At 36.7% G+C, this 12,017-nt stretch overlaps 1 protein-coding gene across 9 annotated transcripts in view; it reads left to right on the top strand.

Annotated features, from left to right (window-relative positions):
- Nucleotides 1–12,017, top strand: part of fastkd1 (FAST kinase domains 1) — a 53,629-nt gene that overhangs the window by 40,515 nt on the left and 1,097 nt on the right. For 7 of the 9 annotated variants that reach the window (XM_043693664.1, XM_043693660.1, XM_043693663.1 and 4 more), the window contains 4 exons: nucleotides 1,003–1,134; nucleotides 4,352–4,465; nucleotides 5,820–5,964; nucleotides 11,187–11,301. In XM_043693664.1, coding sequence (XP_043549599.1) covers nucleotides 1,003–1,134; nucleotides 4,352–4,465; nucleotides 5,820–5,964; nucleotides 11,187–11,301 — 506 coding nt within the window. Of the gene's footprint in view, nucleotides 1–1,002; nucleotides 1,135–4,351; nucleotides 4,466–5,819; nucleotides 5,987–11,186; nucleotides 11,302–12,017 lie in introns of those variants that run through there. The other 2 variants (XR_006312141.1, XM_043693665.1) reach the window with 2 other exon arrangements.

The raw sequence follows: 12,017 nt of genomic DNA, 5'->3' as shown, positions 1-12,017 counted from the left end.
GAGGCTGAGGGGTGACCTTATAGAGGTTTACAAAATTATGAGGGGCATGGATAGGATAAATAGACAAAGTCTTTTCCCTGGGGTCAGGGAGTCCAGAATTAGAGGTCGTAGGTTTAGGGTGAGAGGGGGAAGATATAAAAGAGACCTAAGGGGCAACTTTTTCATGCAGAGGGTGGTATGTGTATGGAATGAGCTGCCAGAGGATGTGGTGGAGGCTATGGGTATATGAATAGGAAGGGTTTGGAGGGACATGGGCCAGGTGCTGGCAGGTGGGACTAGATTGGGTTGGGATATCTGGTCGGCATGGACAGGTTGGACCGAAGGGTCTATTTCCATGCTGTACATCTCTATGACTCTTCTCTGCAAAGCACTAGGCTAATGTGAAGGCTTACCAGCATCCTTTTGGGATAATTAAGCATGGGCAATAAATGATGCCTGTTCCGAGAATACCTCCATGTTGGGAATGAGCAGAAAAATGTCAAACACATCTGAATTACTCATTGTTTAACTTTGATTTTACCCAGCAGTAAAAACTCTTCTGCTTATCATTTTGTTCTTGAGTCAGTTGGACTGCTCATTTAAAAAGTTTCCAGAGCTGGGAAATGATTAGTTTTCATTCTTTCAAATGCATATCATCAACGTCATGCTTGATTTAAATTTTGAGGTGATTGCTTTAAAGGTAACTTAGAAATTATGTAGCCCACTGTGTGCTTCTGGATCAACTGATTAAGCAACTTAACAGCTGATGAAAATTGCCTTTGGAAGTGTTGGCTAACATTATAATGGTACAACATTTTGCCAGAGAAAGAAGCTCCTACGAAAGGGAGAGAAAAATTCCTGCACCTGATTGTTATCTGTTAACTGCATCGGAGTCTCCACGTGAAGGTTTGATTGAGGATGGGAACCAAATCATCCTTTTGAATAAAATGCCTTTGTAAAGGGTAAAATTGGTAAAAAGAGAAAGTACTGTAATTTATTATAATAATTGATTTCTAATGCTAGCATTCCCTGATGTTCTGAACATGCGGATCCGGTTACGTTTAATGGAGCTGAACAGAGCTGTCTGTTTAGAGTGCCCGGAATTCCAGACGCCTTGGTTTCATGACCGTTATTGTCAGCAATTACTAAATAAAGGTTAGTGATTACTTCTATAAATAGAAATATATTTTTATCCCTTTTTGCTGAGGCTTTTTCCACTGTTATTTCTCTTTTAACACTTATTCAATGCAGTCTGTGTTGTTGTGGGAAGGAATATAAGAGCATAAGAAATAGAAGCAGGAGTAATCATTCAGCCCCTCAAGTCTGACCTACCATTCAATAAGACTGTGGCTGATCTGCCTTGCAACTCATTTCCTCTTTTGTGCTAGTTCTCTGGAAAGTTGAGAGCTATGATACTTTCTAATTTTCTAACTGTACCAGACAGGGTAAAGGGTAGAAAGGATGTTCCCATTGATCAGGAACTCCAGAACTAAGGATGTGGAATAAACTCTTTTGGACTGAGATGAGAAATTTCTTCATCCAGAGAATGGTGAGACTGTGGAATTCACTGCCACAAAAAGAAATTTAGGCCAAAACATTGTATAATTTCAGGAAGGATTTAGATACAGTTCAAAAGTTCATCAGCATCCTGCAGATTAGAACACTTGGAGCTTGATCTGTGTCTCTGCAGCTGTAACACTGTATTCTGTGCGTTGTTCTGCTACCCTGCATTTTCGTATGGTACAAAAATTGCTTGTGCAGCACACAAAACAACACTTTCACTGTATGTCGGTACATGTGACAACAATAAATGAAACTCAAACTAAAGGGATCAAAGGATACAGGGAAGCAGCAGGAACAGACTATTGAGTTCAATGATCAGCCATGATCACATTGAATGGCAGAACAGGCTCAAAGGGCGAAATGGCTGACATATACTCCTATTTCTAGGTTCCTTTTAAAATACTTTCAGTGTTCTAGCCTCTACAATGTCTGGGCAGAGAATTCCAGACATTCATCTCTGGGAGAAAAATTCCTTTGCATCCCAGTTTTAAAGGATTGTCTCATCATTTTGTGACGTGTCCCCTAATTGAAACTTTCTTATTAGTGGCAACATCATCTCAACTTCTATCCTGTCAAACACCTTGGAATCTTGCATGTTTCCATCAGATCACCCTTCATTTTTCTAGACTCTCATGAATAAAGTCCTAAACTGTTTAGATGTTCTTAAAAGTCAACCACTTCATCCCAGGAATCAGCCTAGTGAATCTTTTTTGTTTGAACTGCCTAATATGCCAGTACATCCTTTCTTAAATATGGAGGCCAAAGCAGTATAACCTTCCCCACATGTTGGTAAAAACAATGACTGCAGATGCTGGAAACCAGATTCTGGATCAGTGGTGCTGGAAGAGCACAGCAATTCAGGCAGCATCCGAGGACAGGCAAAATCGACGTTTCGGGCAAAAGCCCTTTTTATTCCTGATGAAGGGCTTTTGCCCGAAACGTCGATTTTGCCTGTCCTCGGATGCTGCCTGAATTCCCCACATGTTGCCTTACCAACACCCTGCACAGTTTCAACACAGCTTCTCTATTTTGAACTCCAAACTCCTTGTATTAAAGACCCCAAATTCCATTTGCTTTCTTAATTACTTGCGCATGCATGTTACCTTTGTATGTATCATGTATAGGATCACCCAGATCCATCTGCATGGCAGTTTTCTGAGGTCACTCTCCACTAAGCTAATAGTCTGCTTTTGATTTGTCCTCCTGAAGTGCATGACTTCATACGTTAAAATCCAACTACCAATCTTTTGTCCACTGTCTGAACCTTTCTGCCCCCTCTTGTAGATTATCTATGTCCTTATTACAACATGGTCTCCCACCTATTTTTTTCTCTTCAGAAAATTTTGATACATTACATTTTGATCCCTCCTGGTGTCATTATTATAGATAGTAAATAATTAGTTAAAATTAATGCTTGTGGCACTCTGCTAATTACTTCTTTCCAACCTGAAAAAGACTCATTAATCCTCAATCTCTCTGTCTTCTGTTTTTTAACCAGTCCTCAATCCATGCTAATACATTATGTATAATACAATGGGCTTCTATCTTTTGCAATAATCTTGTATGCAACATCTTATCAATGCCTTCTGGAAATCCAAATAACATCTACCAATTCCCCTTTTGTCAACTCTGCTTATTATATCCTCAAAGAACTTGAGCAAATTGGTCAAACATTTGTCAAAGCTAATAATTGTCATATAGACAAACAGGAGGCTGGAAGAACACAGCAAGCCAGGCAGCATTAGGAGGGGAGAAGTCAACATTTCGGGTATTAGCCTTCCTTCAGGACTAAATGTGGGGATAAAGAAAGCTACAAATAAAGAGAGAGGTTGGTGGGTGGAAGGGTAAGTTAGTGATAGGTGGTGTGGGGAGAGTAGTGGAATGGTGAGATAGTGATAGGTAGTGATCTTCACTACCTATCACTACCTCACCATAACGCTATTCTCCCCAACTATCCCACCCCATCCTCTTTTTATCTGTAACTCCCCATATCCCCACATCTAGTCCTGAAGAAGGATTAATACCCGCAATGTTGACTTCTCCACCTCCTGACTCTGTCTGGTTTGCTGTGTTTGTCCAGCTTCCTGTTTGTCTACTTTGGATGCCAGCATCTGCAGTTTTTTTTCTCTATTAATAGTTATCTTTTATTTAGTGTCTGTCTGCTTGACCTGTAGGAGAGCCAATGGACCCAATGTGATAGCATGGGTCTGGCTCTCAGAATGTATAAATAGAATGTTTGTGTCATTTTTAATACTGTTGACTTTGTACTTTATTTTTGTTTTCTTTGACTGTACTTTATTATGAAAGGGACCAATATGCCGTTGAGTTATCTGTATTGTCTATGATCTTTTGCCGTTTTCAATCCATGGTTAACATACAAGTTCAATAACTGAAATATTAAAATATCAGGACAAGAGTGCCTGTCAAAATTCAAATTTCAGTGACGTTTTCACGTATCGTTAATTGTATTTGCCTGAGGAGATAACTGAATAAATATGATAATTGTGATTCTGTTTATTAAGTAAATTTTATCTCTTCATCAGTTTTAATCATAGGTGGAGCAATGGTATTGAGGAAAAAGGTTACTGTTATTCTATAGAGGAAAAAGTTACTGTTATTCGCTCGGTATAGACTGTCACCTGCCATTAACATCAGTGATGTAATTGGTGCGGACTTTTGATCTTATGTTTTCAATGTGTGTTAAAACCTCATTTGATATGTTAAAATTTACGTTATTAATACTAAGCATTCGAGTATATCAATTTCTGACTGCAAAACTTGCTGTTTTGTAATGTTTTTTATTTTAAAGGCAATCCTTCTGTCAGTGCAATCCAGCAGCAGATTCAAGAAATATTGGAGCACTTATTGGGAGGAAGTATCTATTTCAAAACCTCTGTGTTTACCCCATACTATTATTTAATAGGTATGTTACTTGATCTTCTGCAGTTTCCTTCAGATATAATCATGTTTTGCATTTTAGAGGAAAGGTAATTTACATTTCCTGTATTATTCTCTGTTCCTCCTAACTCCAGTGATCTAATGTATCACTGATTCTGAAATCAAAGAGTTCTTTAATTTTGATGTAAGAGTTCATTGCTTTTTGAGTACATTGTTTTTAAAGACCTTTAAAACTGAAATTGGTCTTTCATTTTAATAACACTGCACATACTTCCCTGTCGGTCCACTCAGGTACTGTCTGTGTGGAGTTTGCACGTTCTCCCCATGTCTGTATGGGTTTCCTCCGGATGCTCTGGTTTCCTCCCACAATCCAAAGATGTGCAGATCAGGTGAACTGGCCATGCTAAATTGCCCATAGTGTTAGGTCATTAGTCAGAGGGCAATGGGTCTTGGTGGGTTACTCTTCGGAGGATTGGTGTGGACTGGTTGGGCCAAAGGGCCTGTTTCCACACTGTATGGAATCTAAAAATCTAAATAAGGCTTTAAAACAAAAAAAACAGAATGAATGATCGTCGATTATCTAATTAATTGATTACAGTCTTCCTAATTCTTTGAAATAAGTTCAACTTGCATGTTAAAAACTGCTACTTAGCTAGTTTTCAGAAGATTTAGTGAAAGAATGTAGGAAGACAAGATATTGAGTAAGCTATTTAACCTAGAATCTGTTATGCCATTTAATTCATTCATGTTTGATCTGTATCTTGTTTGTATTTATTCTCTCAAGCTCTTCACAACTGAAAATAATCAGTCTTAAACTTCAATTGACCTGGTATCTGCAGCCTTTTGAGGGATGTGTTCCAAATTTCAACCACCCCTTTTGTTAGGAATAATGCTCTCTTTTGTAAATAACCTAGTTCTAATTTCTGATTTATCCCTCTGGACTGGACTTTCGCACAAGAGGGAATAGTTCCCTGGAATATACCCAATCAAATCCCTTCATTATTATTCTTAAACGGAATCATCTCTCAATCATCTAAATTTAGGTCATATAAACCTCTCTGATTCCCTTGTTGCCAGCTTTTAATCCTTTTAAGCTATGGTATATGCTTGGTCAACCTTCTCTGCATCCTGAACACACACACATGAATTCTGTACTTCAAATGGTACTTACCCAAGACTTTATTTCCTTTCTTTTGAATTCCACCTCCTTTGAGATAAATATCAACATTTCATTTGTTATTTCCAGGTTATCATTCTTTCATGTAAATGTACCACTGTAAATCCATGTTTGACATCCTTCTCAAGAAAAAGTTATTGTTAATGGTGATTTTCCCCCATTAAATATTTTGATTTTGAAATTGATAATTCATTTCTTGTAGACTTTGAATGTGTCCTTGACAAATATCAAAAGCCTCTTCCTTATGTTGATCAGAGTGTTATGCTACTTTCTGAGAAGAGAAAAATGTGTTGGGAACCAGACAACAAACATATTAATGAGAAACAACTAGTACCTGGAACACACAGGTTTGTGCACAGCCAGTTTGCTTTTTCTCTTAAATGTTATTCTGAAGCAATATTTTTCAAAATATATTCAAAACGAGGTCACTCTACCAAGATAAAACCTGCACTTTTTTTGATGTAACTCGTAACTAGCTTGTAACTGCTCATTTTGACTTTTGAATGTTGTTCAGTTTCTATGTGCTCCTATCAAACTAACCAACTAGTATTTTAGCCACAATTGTGTGATGTTAAGAATGGTTATTTCTCAAGAGCTACTTGCAGTACTACTCTCCATCTGATACAATAATATTTGTTATCTAGGAAATTGAGTGTGTTGGGTTTTTTATTTTGCTTTGAAATAGTTATTTACAGCAGAGATCTGAAGGTGACTACGCATCTGCAGTTTGCCATAGCTAAACCAGCGAGAAAGATTCAAATTTCCACAAATATTAAATTTATTCTATAATCTTTCCTATAGCGATAACTTAATAGAGTGCATCATATATGTTGATGTGGTTTGGCATTTTTTAATGTAAATTCATGCATTGGACTTATGGCCTTTTTTATGAATTGGTAGTTAACTCACTGTAAAACACTATTGAAATAAAGTAGTTCTACGTGGTTTAACCAAAATAGTATATTGTGTTATTGACATTTTTTGACTGAATTATTATTAATAATAACATTTAGTAAGTAAGGTTATTGACAAATTTACATTTTTGAGTGACTTACTTACAAACTGGTATTTTATAGAATAAACCTTGGCAACCAGCTGCATTTTGTGGCGGCCTGGATTCGGTTACATATTTATTTCATAAGCTTTTTACTTCAGATTAGCGCTCACTCTACATATTTTGCTGGTTGAATGCTTTAAAGTTTGAGATTAAAATTGATCAATTACCGTGGACAGATCTTCATAGACAATTTTACCACTTTTTGTCTGTGCCATCTATTAATTCAACCAAATATACCCAGAGCTGATTTCCTTGCCTTTTCCATGCATTATTTTAGATGCAGTATTAGAGTTGTTTGTCTGCCTCCTTTGTTACTCCATCATTACAGTCCTTTCGACAGTGTGCCTTCATTCTATCTTGACTCGTCCATGCTTGTATTCCCTCATCTGTCCTTTATGTTGCCTCCATCTTGGCTGTTTCAGGGCTTTACTGGATGGCCTTCTGTTCATTTTTCACCCTTCATGCATTTGCTCATTTAAAAATTCATCTCCGTGTATTGTAACTCTCAATGTTCTATTTGCCCATTGTCCCTGTCCTTAGGTTCCTGGTTTGATTAAAGCTTGATTTTTAAACTTTTCATTTTAAATCTGTCTATGACTTTGGAATTCTCTTCCTCCTTCAAGCAGCTATCCTTTCAGCTGTCTAGACCTTTGACTCTAGAACTTCCTCCTTCAACTTGTCAATCTCTGTCTCCTCCCTTAAGATGCTCTTTAAAGCCTTCCATACTGGCCAAACCTTTGGTTAGCTGTCCTAATGTTGCAGTGTTTTTGAATGTAAATATTTTTGTTTGATTATGCTCTGTAAATTGTGTTGGGATGTTTTACAGCTTTAATACTGCTATAAAATTGTTAAACTCTTAAACACATTAACTTTGGTTCCTTTTTTGCTTTCGTGTAAAAGTTGAATGTCAAGTTGTTACAATTGTTTTTCTTTAAACTGATTGTCTCTATATGCATATTTATGTAGTATGTATGATAATGCAGAAAAGAGGTAACTTGAATTGATGATCAAATTATACTCTATTCCAGAACGTGTTCTGTGTTGACATGGCCTTTTAAAAAAGCTTATTTCACCTTTTTAAACAGAACAGGAAATTGAAATCTTCTGATTATTGTGTGTGCCCTTGAGACACTGATTAAAAAGAGGAATGAAGACAGATGAAGTTTTTAAAAAAAGTTTTTAAGTCATTTCTTGTTTATGTTTGAGATCTCAAGGTTGATGCAGCAAGCCATTAAGAAGGCAAATGGTCTATGGCCTTTATCACAAAGATTTTCATAAAGGAATGCAGATAACTTGCTTCAATTCGAAAGGCAAAAACTATGTTGAGTTTTGAGCACCTTATTTAAAGAAGGATGTTAAAACCCTGGAAAAGTTCAAAGGGGATTTGTTAGAATGATTATCATGAATAAAGAATTTTAGATACAAGGAAAGATTAGAAAGTTTGGCTTGTTTTCTTTGGAGCAGAGAAGATTAAGAGGTGATCTTATTGAGGTGTTCAAAATTATGAACAATTTTGACATGGTAAAGAAGGATATTCTGTGTCCACTAATTGCTACATCAGTAACTAGCATTCACATTTCAAGAGTGTCAGCAAGAGAGCTAGGAGTGAGATGAGGAGGGACTTCTTTAGTCAGAGAGTTATGAGAACTTGGAGTGTGTTGTCTAGGAAGGTGGTGGAGGTGCTTTCCATAGGAGTTTTCATATGAGAGTTGGATATATATTTGAAAGTAATAAAGTTAAAGGGTGATGGAGATAGAGTTGGAGAATAGGGACTAACTGGATAGTTCTTCTGGGAGCTGACATAATGGGTCGAATGGCCACCTGTACTGTAAAATTTTATGATTGTATGATATTGCAAAAGTACATGACAGCCTGAAAGATTAGGAAATGTAAGATCAACAAAGGCCAAAAAAGTAATTTAAAAAGCAAAGATAAATCATGAAAGAAAGCCAATGCATGACATAAAAATGGATAGAAGAAGCTTCCTTAAGTATATAAAAGACAACCCAGAACCGATCCCTGTGGAACACCGCTGGTGACAGGCCTCCAGTCCGAAAAGCAACCCTTCACCACCACTCTCTGTCTCTTGGAGTTAAGCCAATTATGTTTGCAATTGGCAAGCTCACCCAGAATCCTATTTGACCTAACTTTATTAATTAGTTTACCATGCGGAACCTTGTCGAAGTCCAAGTAAACAAGTCTACTGCTCTGCCGTCTTCAATCTTTTTGGTAACTTTCTCAAAAAACTCAATCAAGTTTGTTTTCCTAGCGCAAAGCCATGCTGACTATCCCTAATCAATTTTTCCCTCTCTAAATGTCCATAGAAAATTGTTAGAATCTGTTTTTCAGGAAGTAAGCATAGAACATTTGAAAAGTCAAAATGCAACCCATCAGAGTCAGCATGGTTTTGTGAAGAGTAACTCTTCAAAGATGTAACTAGCAAAGTGGATTAGAAGAATCCTGTAGATGTAATATGTCTGGATTTAAATAAGGTATTTGATAAGGTGTGACATAAAAGATTAATACACAACATAAGATCACATGGAGTTAGGAGGCAGTTGGCTTGGTCAGAGGATTGGCTTACCGAGAGTTAGAATAAATGGGCTTTTTCTAGTTTGCAAAATATAACTGGTTGGGTGCTGCATTACAAACTATATTAATAACTTTGTAGGGTTAGAAGATTATGTAGCCAAATTTACAGATGATACTAAAATAGGTGGGAAAGTAAGCTGTAATGTACAAATAAAATATTTACAGGTGGATCTCCATAGTCGATGGATGCAATTTCCACACTGAGGTTACCATTGCTGGACTTTCCTTCTCAAACTCTCCCATCACCTAAGGTGTAGGGCCCCTCTGGTAATAAAAGAGCGGTCTAATAATGGTCTGATTGGACTAATACAACTTAAATGACTTAGCCATGATTTGGCTGATGGAGTTCAACATAGATAAATGTGAGGTTATCCATTTTGGTCAGAAGAATAGAAAGATAACTTATCATCTAAATGGAGAGAAACTTAAGGGTGTTGCAGTGCAGAGGGATCTCGTGTCCTTGTGTGTGAATCACAAAACTAGTGTGCAAGTATAGCAGGTAATAAGGAAGTCAAATTAAATTTCAGCATTTATTGTTTAAGAGATAATGTACAAAAGTAGGGAAGTGTTGCTGCAACTGTACAAGCATTATGGCATCATACATGGAGCATTGCAAACATTTTATTCCACTTCCTTAAGGAGGGATGTAGTTATTATGGAAGCAGTTCAGAGGAGCTTCATGATTCCAGAGTTGAGGGGTTTATCATATGAGAAGAAATTGAACAGTTTAAGCGTATACTCTTCAGGGTTAAAAGAATGAGAGGAGATTTAATTAAGGGACATTAGATACTAAAGGGAATTGACAAAGTAGTTGCAGAGTGGATGTTTCCACTTGTGGAGCAGCCTACAATTAGAGGTGATAGTTTTAGGATAAGGAGTAGCAGGTTTAAAATGGAGATGAGAAATTACTTCTCCGAAAAAATAATGAATCTGTGGAATTCACTAACCCGGAGTGTGGTGGATGCAGAGACATTTAAGGAGGAGACAGAGATTTTTAACTACTGATGGGTTGAAATGTTATGCAGAGTGGGCAGGAAAATAGAGTTGAGGTCAAGATGAGATCAACCATTATCATATTGAAAGGTGGAGGGGGTATGAGAGGCTGAATTGCCTACAACTGCTCCTAGTTCTTCTGAGCCTTGATAAAACTACACCTGGAAAGTTGCGAGCATTTTTGATCCTCTTCTGAGGAAGGAAACACTTTCCACAGATTGATTGTGCAGAGATTCACTAGACTAATTCATTAGATTGTGGAAATTCCACATGAGAATTTAGGGAAACTGGGCCTTTATTCTCTACAATTTAGAAGAAAGTCAGGTGACCTCATTAAAACTGTTTTCGAGGAGTTGATGCAGAACTGATTTTTTTTCTCTGGCTATGGTGTCTAGAACCAGGGGACACCGTCTCAAAACAAGAGCAAGTCATTTAGGACAGACATGAAGAGGAATTTCTTCTCTTCATAGTAAATCTTTGGAATTCTCTAATCGGAGGATTGTGGAAGCTCAGTAATTGAATATGTTCAAGATAGAATTTGGTACATTTTTGCATACTCGTGATGAGAGATACAGGGATAGTACTGGAAAATGGTGTTGAATTGGATGATCAACTATGATCAAGAATGACAGGGTTTGTGGAAGGAGTTAAATGGCCTTCTACTCCTATGTTCCCACAAACCAGTGCTCCCATGACCTTCATACAATTCCAGATTCCATATTACATCAAATAAAAGTAAAATATTATGTTTGCTGCAAATCTGAAATAAAAACAGAAAATACTGGAGAAACTTGGGTCTAACAGCATCTTTGGAGAGAGAAACATATGCAATGTTTCGATCCAATCTGACTATTTTTCAAACTGAAGAAGAATTGTTATCAGTACATTATGAATTAAAAATAATCAAAAGTGTTGCCTTTCCTATAGAGTTGCTATAGATTTTCTTGACTCTAAAGCCTTCTGCAAGAACTCTCATCACATGAAAGGAGACACTGTTATGAAAAAGAGACACTTGGAGATTTTGGGATACCATGTAGTACAGGTACATTGTTATTTCTGAGAAAATGCCTTATTCTGATTGTTTTCAAAATATATACACATACCTTGACTCTATAAGAATAGCATTTTATATACTGATGTAATCGCTTAGATTAGTCGTGCATTTTCTAACAGCTTTAAGATGAATAGAAGCTTGAAATGGTGCAAGGATCTGTTCAGTTTTCTCTCTGGCTTTTTCATTTTTTTTCGAATTTTACACAAGAAATGACCTGGATTTGAAATTTATCTTTCTAAGTGAGCTTAATGAAGGTAAATAATACATGGTTTGTTTTTTTTTATCCAAAATACATGAAGTGGTTGGCAGAAATGTGCTGCATTTCATTGCTACGGTAATGACGTGGTCTTTAAATTACCATCTTACATGCTACATGTAAGATTTCATCATGCAAATTAATATGTACATGAAGAAGTAAACTTTAGCTAACATTGTTGTCATTAGCACCCAGGTAATTCCAGAGTCTACCAAAAAAAAAGTAACACTTTAGAGTACTAAGACCCAGGTGTGTATCCATCAGTTATAATCTGTCAGGCTTCCTGTTGGATTGGGAAAAATCCAGACTATTGTGCATTAACCATTTTGTTTCCCATTATCTTTTTTAATTAGCCATGTAAGGTACTATATTATGAGCTGTTAAATTTTTTTATTGTAAAAAAAAAATTAATTTCCATTTACTAAATGAAATAAATGCTATCAATCAT

This window comes from Chiloscyllium plagiosum, chromosome 7 (assembly GCF_004010195.1).
Source record: "Chiloscyllium plagiosum isolate BGI_BamShark_2017 chromosome 7, ASM401019v2, whole genome shotgun sequence".
In the NCBI taxonomy this organism is placed as follows: domain Eukaryota; kingdom Metazoa; phylum Chordata; class Chondrichthyes; order Orectolobiformes; family Hemiscylliidae; genus Chiloscyllium; species Chiloscyllium plagiosum.
The sequence above is the reverse complement of the archived record's forward strand: the minus strand, read 5'-3'. Positions and strand labels throughout refer to the sequence as shown.